At 43.8% G+C, this 27,195-nt stretch overlaps 1 protein-coding gene across 1 annotated transcript in view; it reads left to right on the top strand.

Annotated features, from left to right (window-relative positions):
* The first annotated feature begins 9,553 nt into the window (after positions 1-9,553).
* GPR39 (G protein-coupled receptor 39) overlaps positions 9,554-27,195 on the top strand; it is a 237,011-nt gene continuing 219,369 nt past the window's right edge. Inside the window, exon 1 of the mRNA XM_027082614.1 lies at positions 9,554-10,572. Coding sequence (XP_026938415.1) covers positions 9,717-10,572 — 856 coding nt within the window. The 5' untranslated portion in view covers positions 9,554-9,716. The remainder of the gene's footprint in view (positions 10,573-27,195) is intronic.

Raw genomic sequence — 27,195 nt, forward strand, 5'->3', positions numbered from 1 at the left:
TGCTGCCGCCATGAACTTGACAATTACTGTCTTACGATATCTCACAATTTATGTACTCTTGGCTTGACCTCCTTCAGAGATGTGACTGTCTCACTGCTTTATATTCCCTACAGTGCTATCCAGAAAGGATATGCTGAACCTGTATCTGTTGATTTAATTTGAGTGGAATTCAGCGAGATGTTCTTAGCAGTCAGTCCTAGCTCACACCGTAATAGTACCCTGAGTGTTTAGAATGTGCTTTAGGACCTTGCAGAGCCCCAGCTCCAACAGTATAAGCAGCAGTAGCTAATGGACCATGGACATGATGTTAATGACAGTTAACCCCAGGCTAGTACTTTCCCTCTGCCTGGCGTTGTTCTAAGTGCTCTATTTATATTATGTTATTTGGTCCTGCAAACAACCCTTTAAGGTGGGTACTGTTATTTATCCTCAAGTTGACAGATGAGGAACCTGGGGCCCAGAGAGAGAAGAACAGTGCCCAAGGTTATACAACTGGGGAGCAGTAGATTCAAACCCAGGCAGTTTGGCTGCAGAGTCTGTGCTTGTACCCGCTACACCACACTGTCTCTTTCCCAAGAGCTAATACATATACGGGTACCTATTGTATGCCAGACACCATTTATGCAAATTCATTAATAACGCTCACAAGAAACCCAGGAGATAAGCACTATTGTCACCTGCATTTTACAGATGAGGAAACCAAGGTGCAAGGAAACTGAGTGGAAAGCACAGATGCAAATCCATGAGGTCTGAGTTCCAAGTTTATCGTCTTAATCATCACGCTATAGCATTCTCAGCAGAGTCAGTGGATGAATAGAATGTTAATCCTGAACTGGCATGCCATCAGATCCCCAGGAAGGACCGTCCACACACTGAGCCTTCACAAAGCATGCCGTTTTCCACGGGGCCTCCCCTAGCCTTGTTCTTGAGGTCCAGGGAGCTGGATCCCCAGGCTGTTTGCCAGATGGCATTCCAGGGGCCAAGGAAAAAGGGAGGAAGTCTCCAGGTTACATGGTAATGGTTCCTCGGGGTCCAACTTGTCATTGATCCTACACTCATCTAGACAGTGAGCTCTGCAAGCAATGTGGACCATCAGGCTACAGTCTCCTGGTCATGGACCAAGTCCTGGGTAGACTGGAGAGGAGGCATTTGACGGGTGATTTACAGATATGTAAATAGTAATAATGACCCTCAACTTGCAGGGCTATTTTGAACATTGAACAAGCCTGGTGTCTGGGCACAATAGGTGTTTAATTATGGGAGCCGTTACTACTGTTGTCACTGTGAGAGTGACGTGGCTGCAGCACTGTCATCCCACTGGTTGAAAAGCAGGACTGACCCTGCTAATCCAACTGGCTGTGTGGGTGTTCTCCCTCTCTAAAAAATTTTGTTTTACAATATTAGGATATATAAATGCACAGAGTCCATAAGCCATAAATAACTGAATATGAAAAATCATAAAGCAAAGCATCATATAATTACTGTCATGTAACAACTACCCAGGTAAAGAAATAGAGTATTGTCAGCACCCAGAAGACCCCACCTCCATTCCATGGGTCCTCTCCAGGTCACATCCTTACCCACCCACAGGAGGTGACCCCCATCCTTTCTTTATAAACAAATGAACAATTTTATTATATATATCCCCGTATTTCCTATCTATATATCTCAATTTTATTCCTCTTCCCTTTATCGTGCTTCACAGATATTGCGCTTTTTCCACAAATTGAAGGCTTGTGGCAGCCGTGCATTGACCAAGCCTCTCAGCACCATTTTTCCAACAGCATTTGCTCACTTTGTGTCTCTGTGTCACATTTTGGTAATTCTCACGATATTTCAAGCTTTTCATTATTATATTTGTTATGGTGATCTGTGATCACTGATCTTTAATTTACTGTGGCAAAAACATTAGGACTTGCTGAAGCTCAGACGATGGTTAGCATTTTTTAGCAATAAAGTATTTTTGAATTAAGGTATGTACATTGTTTTTTAGACATAATGGTATTGCATACTTAATAGACCACAGTATAGCGTAAACATAACTTTTATATGTACTGGGAAACCAAAAAATTCGTGTGACTCACTTTATTGTGCTATTCACTTTACGACAGTAGTCTGGAACGGAACCCACAATGTCTCCAAGGCTATGCCTGTATATATATATATATATCTCCCAAATATTATTGTTTTGTCTGTATTTAAATGTTATATAAATTGACTCATGTATTCTTCTGAGTCTTGTTTCTTTCATCTATCATTATGGTTGTAAGATCCGGCCACATTGTTTTTGTAGCTGTGGTGTATCTGTTTTCCTGGTTATATAGTAGCTCTTTATATGAATATGCTGTGTTTTGTTATCTATTTGTCCTATAGGTGGAAATTGGGTGTGGGGTAACTATTGACAGTGTTGCTGTACACATTCTTGTTTATGCATTGTGTTGACATGAGCTGTAAGGTATATACCTAGGAAGGAAATTTCTGGGTCACAAGATATGTTATATCTAACTTTAGATTCTTTTTTTAAAAAATAAATTTATTTTTGGCCGCATTTGGGTCTTTGTTGCTGTGCGCAGGCTTTCTCTACTTGTGGCAAGCGGGGGCTACTCTTCGTTGAGGTGTACGGGCTTCTCATTGTGGTTGCTTCTCTTGTTGCGGAGCACGGGCTCTAGGTGCTCAGGCTTCAGTAGTTGTGGCACGTGGGCTCAGTAGTTGTGGCTTGTGGGCTCTAGAGCACATGTTCAGTAGTTGTGGCACACGGGCTCAGTTGCTCTGCAGCATGTGAGATCTTCCCGGACCAGGGCTCAAACCCGTGTCATCTGCATTGGCAGGCAGATTCCTAACCACTGTGCCACCAGGGAAGTCCCTAACTTTAGTAGATTCTGCCAAACTCTTTTCCAAAGTGGTTGTACCAACTTATTCTCTCATCTGCAATTTACAAGAGTCACCATTACTCCACATTTTAAGGCACAGATGGTATTGGTTGTCTTTCAATGTTAGGCAATCTAGTAGGTGTGTAATTGTGTTTCATTGTGTTTTTAGTTTGCATTTCCCCAACTACTGAAGAAGTTGCTTGTTTATTGTCCATCTGGATTTTTCTTTGGTTCATTTTTAAATTGGGTTGTTTATGCTCTTGCTTAATGAACGTTATCCAAATGGATACTTGATTGTCCCAAGTAGCATTTACTGAGAAGAGTGATGTCCTGGAACTCGTCAGAGTTGATTGTTCAAATTTTGGAAGTTTTGTGAGCAGACTGTTTAAGTGTGGAAGTGTGGGTAGCTTGAAATCAGCCATGGTGGGAGAATTTATAACATGGATGTTGGCAAATGCTATAAATTAGGGCAGTCATCTACTGCACCAATGGAAAAGACCATCTCTTCCAGACTGCCCCACAGTGCCATTTCTGTCAAAAACCCTGTCCATACACATGTGGATTTATTTCTATACTATCTCTTCTGTATCATTCTTTTCTTTATCCCAATATCAAAGCCATACTGCCTTATAAACTGTGGGTTTATAATACGTCTTCATATCTGGTAAAGCCAAGTCCTCTCACCTCCTCAGAGTATCTTCTCATTCTTGGCTCTGAACATTTTAAATTTTATAATCAACTTATCTAGTTTTTAAAGAAAAATCTGTTGAAATTTTAATTGAGGTCTCTAGATCAATTTTGGGAATAAATGCACATTTTTATCCACTTTGGATTCATTGTGGAAATTACTCATTACTGTGTGATATCAACTGCATATATTTTCCGTAGGTTTGTTATTTGTCATTTGACTTTGGCCACGGTGTTTCTTCCCTTTGGAGCTTTATTTTTATTAGATAGAGTTTATCAACTTTTTTCTTCATAGCTTCTAGCATTTATGTCATAAGATTAAAAATTTAATTTAAACTTTAAAATTCTCTGGTGTTTTAGTCTATCCTTTAATGATTTTATTAATGATTAAAATCCAAAGATTTAAATCTTTGATCCACCTGTAATTTATATTATAATAAAGATTTTAAAATATATATATATTTTTAAAAGATGGCTAACCTGTTGTCCCAATATCAATTACTGAACAATCTATCCCTATTGATATGAAATGTTACCGTTATCATAAATGAAATTCCTATAAGTATTTGGGTTTTTTCTTGGACTTTCTCTTTTGTTTTATTATCTGTTTATAGTATCACTGTTCCATAGGAATATCATGTGAGCCACAAATGCAAGCCACATCAAAAAAAGCAAAAAAAAAACCCCTGAAATTTATTTATTTATTATTTATTTATTTATTTATTTTCGGTACGCGGGCCTCTCACTGCTGTGGCCTCTCCCGTTGCGGAGCACAGGCTCCGGACGCGCAGGCTCAGCGGCCATGGCTCACGGGCCCAGCCGCTCCGCGGCATGTGGGATCCTCCCGGACCGGGGCACGAACCCGCGTCCCCTGCATCGGCAGGCGGACTCTCAACCACTGCGCCACCAGGGAAGCCCTGAAATTTATTTTTTAATTGAAGTATAGTTGATGTATAATAATATATAAATTATAGGTGTACAGTATAGTGATTCACAATTTTAAAAGGTTACACTCCACTTATAGTTATTATAAAATATTGGCTATATTCTCCATGTTGTACAATATATCCTTGTAGCTTATTTTATACCTAATAGTTTGTACCTCTTACTCCCCTACCCCTATATTGCCCATGTACAATACACTTCCTTCTCCCCACTGGTAACCACTAGTTTGTTCTCTATATCTGTGAGTCTGTTTCTTTTTTGTTATATTCACTAGTTTATTTTAGATTTCACATACAAGAGATATCATACAGTACTTGTCTTTTTCTAACTTATTTCACTTAGCATGATGCCCTCCAAGTCCACCCATATTGCTGCAAATGGCAAGATTTCATTCTTTTTTATGGCTGAGTAGTATTCCATTATATATATGGACCACATCTTCTTTATCCCTTCATCTGCTGATGGACACTTAGGTTGCTTCCATAACTTGTCAATTGTAAATAATGCTGCTATGAACATTGGTATGCATGTATCTTTTTGGATTAGTGAAATTAGTTTTAATAATATATTTTATTTAACCCATTATAGCCATTCTATCATTTCACCATGAAATCAACATATAGAAACAATTACATTTACATTCTTTTTTTTCATAAGAAGTCTTTGAAATGTGGTATATATTTTATACTTACAACACATCCCAGCTTGGACTAGCCGTATTTCCAGTGTAATGAGCTAGTGACTACCCTATTAGGTAGCTCCGGTCAATATCTTTTTTAAGGCAGGTCTAGAGTAGCCTTGGCTCTGTGGCTAGTTTAGTTCTATTACTAAGATCTGGCCCTTCCAGGGTTGGTTCAATGAGGTCTCTTCACTCATTGGTTGGAACTTCAGCATCTCCCAGCTCTTTGGGACCTTGGGAACTGTCTGGATTACAATGCCAGCATTTGTTCTTCCCTCAGCAGTCATACTTTGCCAGCTCCTGGAGTCTCGCCTCCACAAGCCCACTCAGTATTCTGCCAAAGACTCAAGAGAAATTCTGTATGGATTTCTGCCACTCTGTCTGTGTCCCACCGTCCTTTCAGTGTTCTGCTCTGTGAAGTCTAGTAGCCTCTGCTTCCTGTGCTCCAATCTGCCTCTTCAACTCAGCAAGATAGCCATGTTCTGCTTGGAGTCCCTCCCCGCATCACTGTCTGGAAAGTTCCCCCAGGCAGCAAGTGTGGGTGATCACCTCGCTGGTCTCTCTTCTCTGAGGGGCTCACATCTGTGCTGTGGGAGTTGGGAGTTGCAGGCTCCCAGTCTGATTCTAGTCATTCTTGATAGCTAGTCCTACTTAAAAAAAAGTTTTGAGATTATTTATTAGCTCTATTTAGTTCTTTCATAATTCCTTTGATCTTTATTAATCCCTTCTTGTTTTCCTTAATTTTATTCTTTTTATAACTTCTCTTATTGTTATTCTTTCCTGTTTATTAGAATAAATATTTAGGGCTCTGAATTTTTCTCTGAGAACTCCTTTAGCTATTTCCTACAGGTTCTGATAGGCCGTCTTTTTGTGGTCATTATTCTCTAGATACTTTGCAGTTTTGGTTTTGGTTTTCTTTTGCGATGGTGGAGTTTTATGTTTCACTTTTCTGGTTCTGTTATGACTTGTTAGTTATATTGCATTATAAGTAAAGTTATCTACACTGTTTATAAGTTTTGAAAGTTATTGAAGTTCTCTTTACAGCTTAGAGTATAGTCACTATGATTTTATCATGAACCTTTGTAAACAAGGCGTTATTCACTTTTTAGGGTATTGTTGATTTTAAATGAGTAAATGTGAATTTGAGCATAGAAAGTAAATTTAAATTTACAAAAATACAATATGTATGTATATGTAAGTGTGTGTGTTTGTGTGTATATGTGTTTTTTTTTTAAACTTTGGGTGCCAATGTAAGATTTTATTATAAAAATTAGTGCTTAAAAAAAGTGTGAAAGCCACTAGCCTAGAAGACCCCAAAGGTCACCTGGAATGTGTAAAATGTGAATATAAATTTGTGTAGACACTAAAATGACCCTTGAGTAGAGCTGATATCAAAGAGTACCTGAAGTATTCCTTCCTCTCACTTTTCATTACTTTTCTTCCCCCCCTCCTCCCCGCATACAATATGCTAATAAAAAATCTAGATGACACAGAGCCAGGCGAGGTGTTATACCAGTCTTTTATCAACAAGTGAGAGCACGTTAAACACTTTTTAATTGGCCTTAGGAAAAGCAAAGGCGAAATGGAAATTCAACTCTCCTGGACCTTTGTTCAAAATGCATTTTTTCCGTCTCTACTGTAAGGAGCGAATTTTAATGAGCTTGATTCTCACCATTTGGCCATGCATTTGTAATCCTTGTTCACACTTTGTGAAAGAAAAAAAACCTGATGAAAGAAATTGGACAATAATGGAAATCTTGTCTGAGCAGAACAAATTGGAATTATCAAATACATTGCAGGATGACTGGCATGCCGCAGCTGAGGAGACGAGAAGCATCAGAACTGGTGACTTAAAAAAAGTCTGTCTCCCCAAAATGCCGCTATCAGCCTGACACAGTCTTGTCCTGCACAGAGAGATAGCTTTCCAGAGTGGAGAGGGCTTTGGAGTCAGGCAGACCTGGGTTTGAAGCCTGCCCCCAAACTTTAATGGTAGGTCACTTAGTTTTCCTTATCCTCAGTTTCTTCATCTGGATAATGGGGTAATAACGTCTACCTTGCAGCCTTGTGAGGACTGAAAGAAATGAATTATGGGAAAGTGCCTGGCACGTAATAGGGGCTCAGAGAATGACCAAGAGGAGCATTTCGAAGGAAGAATCAGTGGCAGGGCTGAGGAAGACGTGTGAGGTTCCTGGCTTGTTTCCTCTTTAGAAGAAAGAAGTGGGCAGGGCCAGGGATGTGTTTGTATGCTGGTGGTGGTGGTGGGGTCTTCCTAGCCCTTCTTCTCAGTCCCTCTGGGACAGCAAATAACCAGTCAGGGCCTTTTGCAGAGGAGTCCACTCAGGATTCTAATCTGTAGTTATGAAAGTTCCAAGAGTCCATGCTTACCCTGTGAGCTTTGTGGGGTAGCTATAAGGCAATTGAGGTCATGTAGCTAAGCACAGTTCACCAATGAGGCAATGAGTTAAGAGTTTCTCTGCCAGCAAGTAGGTCAAATAGCACAAACGGTGGGGGGAAGGGGGGTTGGCCAAACATACTATTCAGGGCTCTGTGGAGTAGTGTCAGAGAGGGAAAAGAGAGATTTCTCGGCCTTATAGCTTGTAATTTAACAGAGAAGGGAGAGAAAAAAATAGCTATAGCCCCCTAGGGTGCTAACTGTAAAGATCCAGTGGCCATACAACCTTTTTTTTTTCCTCTGAGACAGTGTCAAAATCAAACATTCGCTGAGGGCCTCAAACCACATGCCCAGGGTTGGGTTCAGAAAATACAGTCCCCGTTTCTCCACGTGTATTGTGCTGGACTCAGCTCTGGAGCACCTTCTGCGTTCCCAGAATTCCCTCCCTGTTAGGATATACTCAGGGTTTGACGGATCTAGGTTTTCAAGTCCCTCACTCACTTTATTATGGCCTTGGGGAAGCACTTATCCTCTGGACACCTCAGTTTTTTCATCTTTAAAACGATCACATCACAGGGCAGTGGCTGTGATCATTTAAGAATGCTTTTCTGGACAGGCCTGTGCTACGCCCTCAGGATGAACAGATGAAGAGGTTCCATTTTCTTCCTTCAAGGCAGTGGTTCTCCACCTGGGGCAGTTTTGCCCCCTCAGAGGACAGTTGGCAACGTCTGGAGACATTTTGGCTGTCACTATTCAGCGTGGGACATGAAGATGTTAAATATTCTACGATGCATAGGACAGCCCCCTGCCTCCCCCGGCAAAGTGCCTTCTGATTTTAGAATAAGAAGATGAAGATGGGCCCACTAGAGGTTTTCCTCTTCTGAGAAGAGCGAAAATGCCATGATCCTTATCGCCATGTTTACTCCCTCCTACTGCCCTTGATGTCCTGGTCGCAGCTCCCTGGGAGGACGCGCTTCCCACCAGGGGCATCCTGGCGGATGGTGCCACTCTCATCCATATACATGTCCCCAATTAAGGACTTCCCGCCGCTGCCGCTGCCGCTGCCGCCGGGAGAGGGGCCTGAGCTGTGGAGTGAAACTGAAAGGAGGGAGCCGCGCTCCTCGGGTCCTTCGGCAAGAAGGTGAGGCAGGCCCTGCGCAGAACGCCCGGGAAGCTTTGGGGAAATGCAGGGCTTCTCTGGGGACCTAGTAGCCTGCTTGGGGGCGACTTCCTGGAGCAGCGGCTCCAGCCAGCGCACAGCCTAACCGTCCAGTGCCAACACCCCAGGGCCCGACGGCAGGGCACCAAGGAGGCGAAAGCTTGCCGGCTGCGCCAGGGCGGCCCCGCCAACTGGCCAGCGACCGAGGCGGGCGCCCGGGTCCAGCCGTCCCCCGTCCCCCAAACTGGCCGTGGTGGCCCAAACCTTCGAAGGGACCCAAGGGCAGGAGGGGGCGGTTTGGTCTTTCCGCGCCTAAGCCCGGGAGCGCACTGCAGCTGCCCCCCGGCTGTGCCCCACGCGGTGGGATGCGCGTGGGACCGGACGGCGACGCTGACTCGGCGGTGGCCGCGTGGGCGGCGGGGAAGATGGGGCCACCCGTCGCCCCGTGCTCCGGGGCCAAGATCTGGTGTCTGGACCATGTCTGTGAGCTGAGCACGCCCCCGCTGGGCTGGGTCTGCGGCCGGGAGCACAGGCGGCGGCGGTTAATGATTAATCGCTGACCACCCCGCCTCCAGCCGTTCGGGAGAGGGTGCTCCAGGTGGGTGGGTTTGGCGCGCCAGGGCCAGGCAGCCGGGAGCGGAGCGCCGGGGACAGAGAAGGGAAGGGCCTGCGCGCTGGGGGCTGCGGGCTCACTGGCTGCAGCGAGATTGGAACCTCCTTCCTCCGCGCTCTCCCCGCCTCGCCCAGATACACACCCCCACCTCCCAAACCCCACCCTCGGACGCCTCCAGCCTCGGCTAGGTTGGGCTGCTCCGGGAAGTTTCCGTGAAAGCACCCGAAAGCCTGTTACCTTGCCCAGGTGAGCTCGAAAAAGCCCTGCACCCACGCTAGTGAGTTGCGGCCGAGAACTTCGGGCCGCGCGGGTAGGAAGAAAGGGAGTTCAGAAGGTCTTTGGACGCCGCGGCCTGGCTGGCTGCCTTCCTCATGGCTTCGCCCAGACGTCCTGGCAGTGACTGCTCCCAGGTCATCGACCACAGCCACGTTCCCGGGTTCGAGGTGGCCTCCTGGATCAAAATCACCCTCATTCTGGTGTACCTGGCCATCTTCGTGGTGGGCGTCCTGGGGAATAGCGTCACCATTCGGGTCACCCAGGTGCTGCAGAAGAAGGGCTACCTGCAGAAGGAGGTGACGGATCACATGGTGAGCCTGGCTTGCTCCGACATCCTGGTCTTCCTCATCGGCATGCCCGTGGAGTTCTACAGCATCATCTGGAATCCCCTGACCACGCCCAGCTACACCGTGCCCTGCAAGCTTCACACGTTCCTCTTCGAGGCCTGCAGCTACGCGACGCTGCTGCACGTCCTGACGCTCAGCTTCGAGCGCTACATCGCCATCTGCCACCCCTTCCGGTATAAGGCCATGTCGGGGCCCTGCCAGGTGAAGCTGCTCATCGGCTTCGTCTGGGTCACCTCCGCCCTGGTGGCGTTGCCTTTGCTTTTTGCCATGGGAGTCGAGTACCCCTTGGCGAACGTGCCCAGTCACCGCGGTCTCACGTGCAACCGCTCCCGTACCCGCCACCACGAGCAACCGGAGATTTCCAACATGTCCATCTGTACCAACCTCTCCAGCCGCTGGACCGTGTTCCAGGCCAGCATCTTCGGTGCCTTCGTCATCTACCTCGTGGTCCTGGCCTCCGTGGCCTTCATGTGCTGGAGCATGATGCAGGTGCTCACGAGGAGTAAGCAGGGCACGCTGGCCGCCCAGGGGCAGCAGCTGCAGGTGAGGAAGTCGGAGAGCGAGGAGAACAGGAGCGCCCGGAGGCAGACCATCATCTTCCTGAGTGAGTCCTGGGTGGAGGGCCTCCTGGGAGCCGCCCTCACCCCCCCACCCCGTACCCCCCGTCACCGCCCGCGGTCCTCTAAACTCAAGCCTTGCCTTAAGAGCGTGAACCTCAGTTCGTTGAGGCTGAAGAGGCATGGTTCTGAGCCTCTGCATGTTTCTTCTGTCTGCTTTGGGGACTTGGGTTATGGCCCAGCAGTCAGAAGGGCTGGGTATGTTCCGCAGTGGCAGCTGCGCGATGGCTGGCCAAGTCACAAAATAGCTTGGGTAAAATGGAAGATAACGCTGAGAAATCTGAGGGTCCGGTTAGGTAATATGAGACAGGTGAAAGTCCTTTGAGAAGGACCCAGTTCTGTGAAGATGGAAGGCAGCATCCTTATCTAGCCCATCTTTATCCTGGAGAACCTTTCTCAGGCAATTAGATTGTGTTCCCATTTTTCTCCTCCTTTGTAGAAACGAGGCTGTCGGGAACACACACAGGCTGGGACTCTGTTCCCCCAAAGTGATTTCCTACCCAAGTCTTAAGAAACTGGAGCCCTCAGACACACACTCCCCAAGGTAGTGCTGGCGTGTTTGCCCTGGTGGATCTGTTTCTTAACACAGAAACATGGCTGGACCGGCTGGCTTGTTTGTCTGATTCAGAAAATCTGGCTTCACAGATTTCCCGAGACTTGATTGATCATCCCAAATACCAATTCCCTTTCAGAGAACTCGCTTCATTTTCCAAACTTTTCTTGTTATGCAAATATTTAAAGTCAGATCCTCCTGTGTGCCAGGAAGGAAGGGGCCCATGATTAGGAGCCCCCCAAGGCCTCAGAAGAGGGGCCTGGTGGGCTTTCATGGAGACACACAAAGTGGACTGGGGCAAAGAGTTTTTAAAAATGTCTTTTAGCGGAAAAAAGAAAAAGATATCCTTGTGGGTGCGTGTGAGTCAAGGGGGAGCTGTTAGGACAATGTTTCCCCTTTTCCCCAGCTCCCTTTCCAGTGTGGCATCAGAGAAGGAATAAATCATGGTGCTGTTTGTTTTGGTGTGGGAGACCTGAGAAACAGGTTCTAGGGCAAGGAGTTAGGAAAGAAAATTGGAAGGCACTTGAAGAGAAATGGAAAGAACTGGGTATTGTCCCAGCCATGCCCCTGGCTTCTGGTGTGTCCGTACAACTGACCTGACTTTACTCTGGGTCTGTGCGAAATGACAGGAGGGAGTTTGTGGTTTGGGGATGCCGACTCTGCATCAGGTGCTGTGCTCTTGGCTTATATTTCCATTTCATAGAGGAGCAGTTTCAGGCTTAGAGAAGACCTAGTTCAAATGCACTCAAGTGCAGCTCCCAGATTCTAAGCTTGGTTCTCAGCGTGTTACCGAGTCCAGGTTCACACTGCTGGCCGCACAGCAGGACAGTAAATTGAGAGATGACATGTTGGGGCCAGGAATAATGACTTTATTCAGAAAGCCAGCAGAGCGAGAAGATGGTGAGCTAGTGTCCCAAAGAACCATCTTACCCGAGTTAGAGTTCAAACTTCTTTTATATTTAAGGGGGAGGGGGTGTGGCTGCTTGTTGCAAACTTCTTGGTGCCGGAATCCTTTGTTCTTGCAGCTGTACATGTAGGTCAGGTCAGGAGGTTCCTATAAACCTCCAACAAGACATGTTATTCTCTGTTCTGCAACTTTTTATCTCTATATGAACGGAAACATGTTATATCTTGAAAGGTCAGAGCCTTGAGAGTGGGCCAGCCTGTATATTTCAGGCTGTACGCAACATTCTTGTGGCAAAAACCAATAGAATACAAAGGTTAAAGTAAAAGAAACAGATCCAAGATGGAGTCAGATTTGTTCTTTGCCATTACAAGGGCAGGGAAATGAGTGGCTGCCTGTGGCTTTTTCACAGGCTCATGGGGAAAGGAAAATGAAATAAAGCAGAACTTTGATAAGGTGTTGCAGCCTTTCTGGAAATTGGAGTAAGGCGTCTGTAGCAGGTGACATTGTCTAGGGACTTAGGAAGGGCACCCAACCCAACTCAATCTCTCTCACCCATTGGTTTCTACCCAGAATATTCCAGGAAGAAACGGACATTGGATTTGCTTGAACATCTATTGAAAGACTAGTTCTTCTTTCTGCCATATACCCTTAGGCATATTTTAAACTTTTAGCAGTAATTTAATACTTTAGTATGAATGACTTTACTTTTTTAATCTCCCACCCTAATTTAGGAATTAAGACTGCATTTGACCAAGGAAAAAAATAATTGATTCATCTTTGTTCTCTATTGTACCAATCTCTTTTTATTTAAAAAATTTAAATTTCTCTGAATAGATGTCTCTTCTCCTAGCGGGTATTGTTCCAAGTTGAAGTCCGTCTCCATATTGGAGTTGTGTCTCCATTCAGACATAAAATCAGAATGTCACAGACTTTTGTGTAGAGACAAATAGGAACTTGGAGATCATCTCATCCAATTAGTAATCACCTGGAATGAGTCTGTTCTCTCAGCAGCCCTCATTCTTTCCTTCTAGTTCTCTCAGGCTTCCTTGTAACAACTGTGTATTAATCACCCACTGTGTTCCCAGCAGATTGTTGAATGGCAATCAGGTGCTCAATGTGTGATAATGTCTTGGGGGAATTCAGCATTATTTAGCCCATTTCCTCTGCAGTAGGTTTCCAAAGCAGTTCTTGCAACTGTTCCCACTCCCAGTGAATTTCAAAGAGCTTTTAAAAATAGGAGCCTCACTAATTAACTCAAGTTAGGAAATAAACTAATGGAGTGAAGAGGAAGAAATCATGCCCTGCATCCATCAGATTGATACCATGCAATTATTTTGTGTTTCATAAAACTTATGCTTTGGGGCATTTTTAACCCAGAATAAATGAATATATAAATTGTTTACAAATCGCTGAATTTAACATAGTGATTTAGCTGTCTTTTTAGCACTTGAGTTAACAGATGTATCAAATTAAAACAAATATTTGCTCATTTCAAACATATTTTGCATTTAATGTGAAATGTAAATGACAACACAGCCCAAGATGTCTTTGGAGCTCTGGAGGCAATAAAAAAAACAATTACGGAATTTTCCCCCTCATTGTGAAAAATGCTAACTTCTGCATAACAGAAGGGAAATTCATAAATCTACCCAAGATGAGGAAGTCTATGTAGAACATATTAATTTTCCTTTCTGCATCTTTTGCTATTGTGCCTCACAATAGCTGAGGGGCTGGGCTGGTGAATAATGAAAACAAATTGGGAACTCTGGGAGGGAAAGAGATGCGGGGACACCTCCTAGCTCTCAAGCAATTTGCAGGAGAAAGCAATAATAATGTGAAAGTACACATTTCTGGACACATGAGTGTCCCTTCTTGCCTCTTGTCAGCTCAGTGAGAAATCAGTACTACACTTATTTCTTTTTGCACGGTCACGGCTAATATGACTTGTCCCATGCCAGAACAGAGGTTGCCTGGTCTGGATTCCTGTCTTTTCTGGAGGCAAGGAACTGGTGCATTTGTCTCTTTATACCTTAGATGTTGAGAATATGCAAAATGAGCCTTCCTTTCAAGAGGGTTTCCCAGACCTTCCATGTTTTTTTTTTTTTTTTTCTCTTCCCAGACCTTCCATCTTATATTTCTGAACTCTCACTTGGAGTTATTTTCAATGCGTGGGGCACCCAGGTCCACAGACACTCGTGCCTGTGTCTTTTGCACATGTGTCAAATGTCCCCCACTCAAAGTGGAACAAGTGTAGTTTAAACAAAGGGTTGTGATTTGTAACTTTCAAGAGTGTAAAGTGATTGGGGCTAGGTTACAGCTACCTCCTAAGGACCTGTAGGGTAGTGATGGGCTTTCAACCATAGTTACGGAAAATTTTATTACAGATAATTGTGAAATTACGAAATTAAAGAAACATCATAGAGGCTTAGGACTCTATAATAGGTACACTTTTTTTTTGCATTCTGATTTGCTCTCTTGAGTCAGAGGGAAAGGGGAGGAGCCACAGAGAGTGATGGGAATTGCACATCAACTTGGGTTGATCTTGGAGAATATCTTGAATATGGACTTAGTCCCAAGTGTATTTGGATGGAAAAAAAATGGAGAGCTGCTGCTGAACTGAACTACTCTAAAAAGAAGGTTAACGCATATTTGGATATTTGTGGGGTGGGCCAGAGAGAAGCAAGGAGGAGATCAGAATCATATCCTCTGGGTCTTAAGACCTCAGATGTGAGGTCAAAGTCACGTGTTCACGGGAGAGACAGAGAAAGGAAGCTGAGATGTTGACAGTGGCTCCTCTTTACTATCAGTACCTGAAACAAACTCTTCAAATTAGTTTCTTAAAGTGGAGTCCAAAATTTCCCATGCAAAGAGGTTTTACTGGGATGTCATTGTGAAAAACAAAAGTGAAAATTATGAAAAGAAATTTGTCTTATATTTTATCAAACATAGTTTCTAATCATATGTGAATTCTTATAATAATTCTTTTCAGAATGAAACAAGTGCTTCACTTGTAATTTTTCTGACAAAACAGTTGTGATAGCCATTGTGTTTGATTTTCTAGAACAGCAAGATTATAAAGAAAGCTTACTCCCAAGAGCTTCTCTTAATTCGTTGCTATTTAATTCATCCTCATTGAAGTACCTGTCCTAGCATCATCCTTGTCAATTTCCCATTGTTTCAGGATTAACTGGTTTAATTCGGCCAGACCTTCCTTTGTCAGTGGCTTGTCATTTGATTCCTGTGTTTCTCTAGCTTCCCTTTCATTGACTTCAGGAAATTCTGCACCCCACATACAGGCCATATGCAGAAATATAATTAATTGAAAAGTCAATCTCTATACCCTTGTGTACATCAACTGATTACATGAAAATGAATGCCTTAAAATGCTCTGAAGTGCCCAGAGAAATTTTAAATAATTGTTTTCCCGACTAGTTTAAATTCTGGTGTTACTGTCATGTTTGTGTCATTAATTTGCTTAGTAAAGGCTATTTCTGTGGTGTAGAGGGCTAAACCAACTCAGTCTCTAAAGGAAGTATCACCAGAATTAAATTACTGACATTTTTAGAGTGAGAGATTATTTTGACTCACACGTTTGGCTATTTCAGGACAAAAGTTTTGCCTCGAGTCTTCGGCTTGCTGCCTCTGTTCTCCTCCCCCCTTTACTGGGGTGGATGTGACTATACTAAATGGTGTTTCATGTTTATTTTTCTACTTGTGATATCTGTCATAAATTGCAAGTGTCCTGTGATCACCCTCGCAGACAAATATAATAATGTTGATTTATTTGTATAATCAGGCTGCCTCAAAGATTTCACTTCTCTGTTGGAGAGATGCATCGTTCCCGTGGAAGGGAATATGGGAATGCCAGTTCCCATTCATTAGCAAGCCTGTTCGTCTGTCTTAGTCGCATGCCTCATGGGGGCTGCCAAAGTGTAATAAGACAGCAGAAGCCTTCGTCGAGCAATGCGTTCAGCGTATTAATGCTAAAACCACTCAGAATAAAAGCCATTTGCGTGTAGACAGCACAGTGGAAGCATATTGAATTGGGTGTCAAGGAGCCCTGTCCTGCCCCACTAGACGAGGTCCTCTGACCCACCACTTGGATCACACTGTCATCTCTCTCCGCCGTTTCCTTCCGCCCAGCTCCCCTGCTGGTCTGCAGCCCTGCAACAACCCACCTGACTCTCCACCTCTACTCCTTGGCTGCGTGCTGAGCACGGAAGAAAAGACTGGTTACCATTGCTGCTGTCAGTTCTCGTAAATAGATGTGTTCAGCCTTACCTGGGCCCTGCTCTCTGATAGCACCTTCCTTTGTAGGGACCGTCAAAAGAGCTTGAGCTCCTGGAGCCCCTTTTCTACTTTGAGGGACCTTGATTGGACGTGGCATCCCTGGAGGAATGTCTGCATCTCCCCTCGCCTAGGCTGTTTGTGCTGCAGCTGCTGGGATCCCATTGATGCCCCCATCCTCAGGCCCATCAAGTTCAGTTCTGTTAATGGCTTCCCATGGCTCTTAGGTCAAGGATCAAAATCCTTAACATAAGGACCTCGTGGTCGGCTGCCCCTCCAACTGCATCGGGTGCAGTTCTCCCACTGTGTTAGTCTGCCGGAGCTGCCATGACAAAATACCACAGATAGTGGGGCTTAAACAGCAGTCGTTTATTTTCTCACAGTTCTGGAAGCTAGAAATCTGAGATCTGGGAGATGCCAGGGATGGTTTCTGGTGAGACTTCTTTGGTTTGCAAATAGCAGACTTCTTTGGTTTGCAAATAGCAGCCTTCTTAGTGAGTCCTCACATGGCCCTTGCTCTGTGTGCACAGAGAGGGAGATCTCTCTTTTTTTTTTTAATAAATTTATTTATTTTTATTTTTGGCTGCGTTGGGTCTTTGTTGCCGTACGCAGGCTTTCTCTAGTAGCGCTGAGCGGGGGCTACTCTTCGTTGTGGTGCGCGGGCGTCTCATAGCAGTGGCTTCTCTTGTTGCAGAGCACGGCCTCTAGGCGCACGGGCTTCAGTAGTTGTGGCACGTGGGCTCAGTAGTTGTGGCTCGCGGGCTCTAGAGCGCAGGCTCAGTAGTTGTGGCGCACGGGCTAAGTTTCTCCACGGCATGTGGGATCCTCCCAGACCAGGGCTCGAACCCGTGTCTCTTGCGTTGGCAGGCAGATTCTTAACCACTGCACCACCAGGGAGATCTCTTCATCTCTTCTTTTTGTTATAAGGAAGCCAGTCCAATGAGCTTAGAGCCCTGCCCTTCTGACCTCATTTAACCTCAGTCACCTCCCAAAAGGCCCTGTCTCCAGATACTGTCACATCGATCGGGGGTTAGGGCTTCACCGTATGAATTTGGGGAGCACAGTTCAATCTATAACATTCCTTAATTTCTCTGCCCCATTACCCCCTTTAAATCCTTCAGTAGACCATGGCCAGGCTCTCTCTTACCACCTGGTCTTGGGATGTGTTGTTTTCTCTGCCTGAAATGCTTTTCTGCCTCACTCCATGCTCTACCTGACCCCACCAGCACCTTCACCAAGCGAGCACCTTCAGATCTCCCCTGGGAAGCATGGCCCATCCTCCCTGACTTAATTTAACCTCCCTTGAAACAAGACTCACAGTTATAATAATTTTATATTTAATGGTGAAATCATTTGATTGATGTCTGCCTTCCTTCTGATTCCTTGAGGGCAGGAGCTATTCTTAATCTCACTCCCCACCGTTCTTCATCCTAGCATAGGGGCTGGCACACAGCAGATGTTCAATGAAATTTTGTTGACTGAATAAATACCTGAATACGCCTGAGCTTGGGATTGGGGAATGATGTTCTGTTTTCCCTTGGGTGTGCATTCCTCTAGAAACTTATCATTCCTCAGAATTTTTCTGATTAGTTCAAACCTAAAGATGCTCTCTTGAAAGGGATCTGATTCTTCCAGGCCTCTGAAAAGTCAAGCCATCGTGGAGGGCATTTGAGCTTTTATCTCCCCTGAGCCAGGGAACAGTCTGTGTTAACCAGCCCCTGAATATCAACTTTCACTCTATGTACCTGCCAGAAGTAACCCTGAAATGAAAGTGATTAAGGTGGTGTTGAACAGTGCTTGTTAAACTCTGTTTAACCGGAAGATAATGGAATGAGAACTCGAAAAATTATTTCTTAGCAGGCCCTTTCACCACTTGTTGACAAGGGTGTCCTCAGGGTGATGGAAAGAGGATGCAGTGGGGGCAGTGTTTTGAAAATATTCAATCAATATGTTTTCATTTCCCCCTTAACTTGCACTCGCTTGCAGCCCTCTGCCTCAAGTCTTAACCAGAAGGCTTGTCACCCTACGGAAGCAAAAAGGAACGTACTGCCTTGTTTAAGGGTAGCGGCCATGGCTCACAGGCCCAGCCGCTCCGCGGCATGTGGGATCTTCCCGGACCGGGGCACAAACCCGTGTCCCCTGCATCGGCAGGCGGACCCTCAACCACTGTGCCACCAGGGAAGCCCGTCTTTTTTTTTTAATAAAGGAATTGCTTTATTTATTTTATTTTTGGCTGCGTCGGATCTTAGTTGCGGGCCCTTCGTTGTAGCGCGTGGGCTCTGTGTTTGAGGCATGTGAGCTCAGTAGTTGTGGCACACGGGGCTTAGTTGCCCCACCGCATGTGGGATCCTAGTTCCCCGACCAGGGATCGAAACCCTGTCCCCTGCATTGGAAGGTGCATTCCCAACCACTGGACCACCAGGGAAGGCCCTCTCCCAGCTATTCTTGGGGCTTCCTGAGATCAGGCACCATGCACACTCATAGTTCTTCCAACTACCCTACGGGGCTGGGGGCGCAGTGGCTGTGAACTGCTTACTAGGTGCTGGGATTGAAATTCCCTGACAGTGGTGCTGCGCTTGGGAAGGAAGGAGACCACACAAACTGTGATCCTCAGGAAATCCCTTCACCTCTACCTGCCTTTCCTCCCCTTCCCTGTGGTAGGCAGAAATCTGAGATGGCTCCTGGACTTCTGGAGCCCTGGTGTACATACATCTGCTCCCACTTATTCAATCAAACACTACTCAAGGTCTTGCCCTGAAGGGATTTTGCAGAAGTAATTAAGTTCCCGAATCAGTTGACCTTAAAATAGGGAGGTTTTCTGCATGGGCTGAATCATGTCACAAGACCTTTTAAATCTGGGTCTAGAAGTCAGAGACAGGAGACCTCAGAGATTCAAATCGCAAGAGGGGTGGGAGGTAAAAGACATTCTCCATTGCTGGCTTTGGAGCTCTGGAGGGGTCACTGGCGGGTAATGTAGGTGGTCCCTAGGAGCTGAGTGCCGGGAAAGAAGTGGGTATCTGAATGAGCTGAGGGGTGGATTTCCCCCCAGAACCTTCAGAAAAGAATTCAGCCTGGCTGATACCATGAGTCCCTGAGCAGAGATCTCAGCCATGCCGGATCTGGAGTTCTGATCTACAGACATGTGAGCTGATAAATAGATGTTGTTATGTAACAGTAGAAAACGGATACATTCCCTGAACGCTGATAAGGGGCTCCAAGGTAGACACATGTCCTGCCTTAGTTATATCTTCCAAACCTAATCTCTAGAAGCTTCTCTGTGAAACGTCCCGCCTTCTAAGACCTGTACCCATGGCCCAGCCATTCCTGGATTCACCCGCCATTTCCTGGACACCTGCTAAGGCTCAGTGATTAGGAAATTTACCATGATCCAGGGCACCATGGGAGTTTCTCCGGACTTTTAGACTCTTATTTGGGGAATTCAAAATTTGCAGGTTTGAGTCCCATCAGCTGGAATTTTGAACCCATGGATACCTTGGTTGTCAAAAGAGGAGGACTGTGGTAGATTCATCTTTTAATTATCTTGCTTTGGGTAGCTCTTTTTCCTCAGAGCCTGGCACTTAGAAAGTGCTGAACGAAAGTCGGGTGAATCAGTGAATGTCTGGGCAGCTTTGCTACTTTCCAGAGCCTTCGCACTGGAGCAGAGCGCTTACATTCTTCATCGTTTAGCTTCAAGTGGAAAAAGCGGGGGTGGACAGTGGGAGCCAAGAAAGCAAGTCTGAGTACGAGAAATGTCTCAGGCTAACCAACTTTACCATTTTCTGATGTTTAGGGTTTCTGCCAACTGAGAAACTTGCCAAAATTTCCTGTTTGCACTGAACTGTGTGTAAGAGCCATTCTGGCCGGCAGGAGCCTGCCAGACATCTCATCAGGCTGCTTTACACATCTCAAGGGTGGCTGGGTAGCTGGACAGCAGTGGTGGTACCAGGATCTGACAGACGGGGATCAGGAGGCGGCAGCATCACACTGGAAACCAAAGGCATGCGTACGTGGGAGTCAGGCCCAGTTGGGGGATAAGGTTCATGGAATTTGTAGAGAAAAGCCGTCTTCTTTCTCTAGTGAAGGGGAAAACAATCCAGCTTACCTTAGAAATAAAACATTACACACAGGGTATTGGGGTAGAAGCAAACTCATTTGGTCTCTGGCTTTACATATTATTACTCTTTGGAAGACTTGATCTACTCAGCAGAAACAAAGCTTTCTGGGAAATTTATGGGTCGACTTTCTGTGTGCCACCGTCCTGAAGGATGAAATATCGTGTTGAACTGACAGCTGCATGTTTTGTATATTTAGAGGACAGCTGATGTGTTGTCACTGTTTTTCAAGTTTGTCTCGACAGGGGAGGCAAGGGAAGTTTGCTTTCCAGAGGGTGAAGAAAACTTGTGTAGAAGTAGCCTGTTCTCCTTCTTGGACCTGGAGTTTTTCTCATTACTGAATCTCTTGAAGGCCCCTTCCTCCAGGAAGCCTTCCTGGACCGGCTTCACCCTGCTCTAAATTCTCCTCACTTTAGCGCTTCGTTCATCAGGTATTTATGAAATCCTAAAATGTGTATGGTGTCATTTAGACTTTAGAGATCAGGATGCTCATTCTCCCCTTCGAGGAGCTTAATATTTCTCTAGTTGGGGCATCAAAGTATAGAGGTGGAGCCTTGTAGAAGGAAGCCTAAAAATACCCTTGATGAAGAGTGGCGGGTAATGGCTGCTTATAAAGTAAACTGGTTCTGGGCACCAGCATTTTTTTTTTTTTTTTTTGCGGTACACGGGCCTCTCACTGTTGTGGCCTCTCCCGCTGCGGAGCTCAGGCTCAGGATGTGCAGGCTCAGCGGCCATGGCTCACGGGCCCAGCCACTCCGCGGCATGTGGGATCTTCCCGGACCGGGGCACGAACCCGTGTCCCCTGCATTGGCAGGCGGACTCTCAACCACTGCGTCACCAGGGAAACTCTGCTCTCTTTTTTTTCTTCCAGTTTTATTGACATAGAGTTGACATACAGTATTGTGTAAGTTTAAGGTGTACAGCATAATGATTTGACTTCCATACATCATGAAATGTTAAATAAGTTTAGAGAGCATCCATCGTCTTCTGTAGATACAACATTAAAGAAATAGAAAAAAATTTTTGTCTTTACAATGAGAACTCTTAGGATTTATTCTCTTAGCAACTTTCATGTATAAGGTACAGCTGTGTTCATTATATTTATCATGTTGTACATTACATCCCTATTAGTTATTTATCTTATAAATGGAGGTTTGTACCTTTTAACTACCTGCATCCAATTTCTCCCTACCCTTACCCCCTGCCACGAATCTGATGTCTTTCTCTATGAGTTTGTTTATTTTGCCCCAATAATGGATTGACAACACTGTGTTCGTTCCTGGTACACAGCGTAGTGATTCACTATTTCTACACATTTCAAAAAGATAACCGTGAGTCTAGTTACCATCTGTCACTATACCAAGGTATTACAAAATAATTGATTATGTTCCTCCAACTGTACATTTCATACCTGTGACTCATTTATTTTGCATCTGGAAGTTTGTACCTCTTAATCTCCCTCATATATTTCTCTCTACCCTCTCTGGCAACTACCTGTTGGTTTTCTGTATGGATGACTCTGTTTCTGTTTTGTTATACTTGTTCATTTGTTTTGTTTTTTAGAGTCCACGTACAAGTGAAATCATAAGGTATTTGTCTTTCTCTGTCTGACTTATTTCACTTAGCATACTTCCCTCTGTGTCTATCCATGTTGTCGTAAATGGCAAGATTTCATTCTTTTTTATGACTGAGTAATATCCCATTATATATATATATATGTGTGTGTGTATATATATATATATATATATGCATATCTTCTTTATCCATTCATCTGTTGATGGGCATTTAGGTTGCTTTCATATCTTGGCTATTGTAAATAATGTTGAAACGAACATGGGGGTGTGTATAACTTTTTGAACAAGTGTTTCTGTTTTCTTTGGATACTAAGGAGTGGAATTGCTGGATGGTATGATAGTACTGTTTTTAATATTTTGAGGAATATTCATACTATTTTCCATAATAACTTCACCAGCAGTGCATGAGGGTTCACTTTTCGCCACATCCTCATCACCCCACGTTATTTGTTGTCTTTTTGATAATAGCCATTTTGAAAGATGTCAGGTGATATCTCCTTGGTTTTTTTTTAATTAATTAATTTTTAGTTTTGGCTGCGTTGGGTTTTTTTGTTGCTGCATGTGGGCTTTTATCTAATTGTGGTGAGTGGGGGCTACTCTTTGTGGTGGTACGCAGGCTTCTCATTGCAGTGGCTTCTCTTGTAGCAGAGCACGGGCTCTAGGCGTGTGGGCTCAGTAGTTGTGGCTCGTGGGCTCCAGAGTGCAAGCTCAGTAGTTGTGGTGCACAGGCTTAGAAGATCCGCGGCATGTAGGATCTGCCTGGACCAGGGCTCGAACCCGTGTCCCCTGCATTGGCAGGCGGATTCTTAACCGCTGCACCACCAGGGAAGTCCTGTGGTGTTTTTTTTTTTTTTTTTTTACTCGTTGGAAGCTTTTAATTTTGCTTATTTTAAGCAACTTATAAGAAAAGTCTTGGGTACGTGGATTTTTTTTCCACATCTTTATTGGAGTATAAATGCTTTATAATGTTGTGTTAGTTTCTACTGTACAACAAAGTGAATCAGCTACATGTATACATATATCCCCATATCCCCTCCCTCTTTAACCTCCCTCCCACCCTCCCTATCCCATCCCTTTAGGTCGTCACAAAGCACCGAGCTGATCTCCCTGTGCTATGCAGCAGCCTCCCACTAGCCATCCATTTTACATTTGGTAGTGTATATATATAGATGCTACTCTCTTACTTCATCCCAGCTTCCCCTTCCCCCGCCGTGCCCTCAAGTTCATTCTCCACATCTGCGTCTTTATTCTTGCCCTGCCACTAGGTTCATCAGTACTGCTCTTTAAAATTCCATATGTATGCGTTAGCATACGGTATTTGTTTTTCTCTTTCTGACTGACTTCACTCTGTATGACAGATTCTAGGTCCATCCACCTCACTACAAATAACTCAATTTTGTTCCCTTTTATGGCTGAGTAATATTCCATTGTATACATGTGCCACGTTTTCTTTATCCATTCATCTGTTGACGGACATTTAGGTTGCTTCCACATACTGGCTATTGTAAATAGTGCTGCCATGAACATTGTGGTACATGTATCTTTTTGAATTATGGTTTTCTCAGGGTATATGCCCAGTAGTGGGATTGCTGGGTCATACGGTAGTTCTATTTTTAGTTTTTTAAGGAACCTCCATACTGTTCTCCATAGTGGCTGTATCAATTTACATTCCCACCAACAGTGCAGAAGGGTTCCCTTTTCTCCACACCCTCTCCAGCATTTATTGTTTGTAGATTTTTTGATGATGGCCATTCTGACCGGTGTGAGGTGTTACCTCATTGTAGTTTTGATTCGCATTTCTCTAATGATTAGTGATGTTGAGCATCTTTTCATGTATTTCTTGGCCATCTGTATGTCTTCTTTGAAGAAATGTCTATTTGGGTCTTCTGCCCATTTTGGGATTGGGTTGTTTGTTTCTGTGATATTGAGCTGCATGAGCTGCTTGTATGTTTTGGAGATTAATCCTTTGTCAGTTGCTTCATTTGCAAATATTTTCTCCCATTCTGAGGGTTGTCTTTTGGTCTTGTTTATGGCTTCCTTTGCTGTGCAAAAGCTTTGAAGTTTCATTAAGTCCCATTTGTTTATTTTTGTTTTTATTTCCATTTCTCTAGGAGGTCGGTCAAAAAGGATCTTGCTGTGATTTATGTCATAGAGTGTTCTGCCTATGTTTTCGTCTAAGAGTTTTACAGTGTCTGGTCTTACATTTAGGTCTTTAATCCATTTTGAGTTTATTTTTGTGTATGGTATTAGAGTGTATTTTAATTTCATTCTTTTACATGCAGCTGTCCATTTTTCCCAGCGCCACTTATAGAAGAGGCGGTCTTTTCTCCATTGTATATTCTTGCCTCCTTTGTCAAAGATGAGGTGACCATATGTGTGTGGGTTTATCTCTGGGCTTTCTTTCCTGTTCCATTGATCTATATTTCTGTTTTTGTACCAGTACCATATTGTCTTGATTACTCTAGCTTTATAGTATAGTCTGTAGTATAGTCTGAAGTCAGGGAGCCTGATTCCTCCAGCTCCGTTTTTCTTTCTTAAGATTGCTTTGGTTATTCAGGGTCTTTTGTGTGTCCATACAAATTGTAAAATTTGTGCTAATTCTGTGAGAAATGCCATTGGTAATTTGATAGGGATTGCATTGAACCTGTAGATTGCTTTGGGTACTATAGTCATTTTCACAATATTGATTCTTCCAATTCAGGAAGCATGGTATATCTCTCCATCTGTTTATGTTATCTTTAATTTCTTTCATCAGTGTTTTATATTTTTCTGAGTACAGCTCTTTTGCCTCTTTAGGTAGGTTTATTCCTAGGTATTTTATTCTTTTTGTTGTGATGGTAAATGGGATTGTTTCCTTAATTTCTCTTCCTGATCTTTCATTATTAATGTATAGGAATGCAAGAGATTTCTGTGCATTAATTTTGTATCCTGCAAACTTACCAAACTCATTGATTAGTTCTACTAGTTTTCTGGTGGCATCTTTAGGATTTTCTATTTATAGTGTCATGTCATCTGCAAACAGTGACAGTTTTACTTCTTCCTTTCCAATTTGTATTCATTTAATTTCTTTTTCTTCTCTGATGGCCTTGGCTAGGACTTCCAAAACTATGTTGAATAATAGTGGCAAGAGTGGACATCCTTGTGTTCCTGATCATAGAGGAAATGCTCTTTTTCACCATTGAGTATGATGCTTGCTGTGGGTTTGTCACATACGGCCTTTATTATGTTGAGCTAGGTTCCCTCTATGCCCATTTTCTGGAGAGTTTTTTTTTTATCATAAATGGGTGTTGAATTTTGTCAGAAGATTTTTCCACATCTCTTGAGATGATCGTATGGTTTTGATTCTTCAATGTGTTAATATGTTGTATCACATTAATTATTATGTGTATGTTGAAGAATCCTTGCATCCCTCGGATAAACCCCACTTGATCATGGTGTATGATCCTTTCAATGTGTTGTTGGATTCTGTTTGCTAGTATTTTGTCGAGGATTTTTCCATCTATGTTCATCAGTGATATTGGTCTGTAATTTTCTTTTTTTGTGATATCTTTGTCTGGGTCTGGTATCAGGGTGATGTTGGCTTCGTAGAATTAATTTGGAAGTGTTTCTCCCTCTTCAGTTTTTTGGAAGAATTTGAGAAGGATGGGTGTTAGCTCTTCTCTAAATGTTTGATAGAATTCGCCTGTGAAGCCATCTAGTCCTGGGCTTTTGTTTGTTGGAAGATTTTTAATTACAGTTTCCATTTCATTACCTGTGATTGGTCTGTTTATATTTTCTAATTCTTCCTGGTTCAATCTTGGAAGGTTGTACTTTTCCAAGAATTTTTCCATTTCTTCCCGGTTGTCCATTTTATTGGCATATAGTTGCTTGTAGTAGTGTCGTATGATCCTTTGTATTTCTGCGGTGTCAGTTGTAATCTCTCCTTTTTCATTTCTAATTTTATTGATTTGAGTCCTCTCTCTTTTTTTCTTGATGAGTCTGGCTAAAGGTTTATCAATTTTGTTTATCTTCTCAAAGAACCAGCTTTTTTTTTTGCGGTATGTGGGCCTCTCACTTTTGTGGCCTCTCCCGTTGTGGAGCACAGGCACCGGACGCCCAGGCTCAGCGGCCATGGCTTATGGGCCCAGCCGCTCCGCGGCATGTGGAATCTTCCCGGACCGGGGCACGAACCCGTGTCCCCTGCATCGGCAGGCGGACTCTCAACCACTGCGCCACCAGGGAAGCCCCCAAGAACCAGCTTTTAATTTTATAATCTTTGTCATTGTTTTCTTTGTTTCTATTTCATTTATTTCTGCTCTGATCTTTATGATTTGTTTCTTTCTCCTAACTTTGGGTTTTCTTTGTTCTTCTTTTTCTTGTTGGTTTAGGTGTAACGTTTGATTGTTTATTTGAGATTTTTCTTGTTTCTTGAGGTGAGCTTGAATTGCTGTGAACTTCCCTCTTAGAACTGCTTTTGCTCTATCCCATAGGTTTTGGATCATCGTGTTTTCGTTGTCATTTGTTTCTAGGTATTTTTTAATTTCATCTTTGATTTCTTCAGTGATCTCTTGCTTTTTTAACAGCGTGCTGTTTAGCCTCCATCTATTTTTGTTTTTTACTGTTTTCTTTCGTGTAATTCACTTCTAATCCCATAGCATTGTGGTCAGAAGAGATGCTTGATACGATTTCAATTTTCTTAAATTTTCCAAGGCTTGATTTGACCCAAGATATGATCTGTCTGGAGAATGTTCCACGTGCAATTGAGAAGAAAGTGTATTCTTCCACTTTTGGATGGAATGTCCTAAAAATATCAATTGAGTCTCTCTGGTCTGCTGTATCATTTAAAGCTTGTGTTTCCTTATTTATTTTCTGTCTGGATGATCTGTCTGTTGGTGTATGTGGGGTGTTAAAGTCCCCCATTATCATTGTGTTACTGTCGATTTTTCCCTTTATGGCTGTTAGCGTTTGCCTCAGGTATTGAGGTGCTCCTATGCTGGGTGCATAAATATTTATAATTGTTACGTTTTCTTCTTGGATTGATCCCTTGATCATTATGTAGTGTTCTTCCTTATCTCTTGTAAATGTCTTTATTTTAAAGTCTATTTTATCTGATATGAGAATTGCTACTCCAGCTTCCTTTGATTTCCATTTGCATGGAATATCCTTTTCTATCCCCTCACTTTCAGTCTGTATGTGTC

This window comes from Aethalodelphis obliquidens, unplaced genomic scaffold (genome assembly GCF_003676395.1).
Source record: "Aethalodelphis obliquidens isolate GAN/ISIS:26980383/991018 unplaced genomic scaffold, ASM367639v1 scaffold47, whole genome shotgun sequence".
NCBI lineage: Eukaryota > Metazoa > Chordata > Mammalia > Artiodactyla > Delphinidae > Aethalodelphis > Aethalodelphis obliquidens.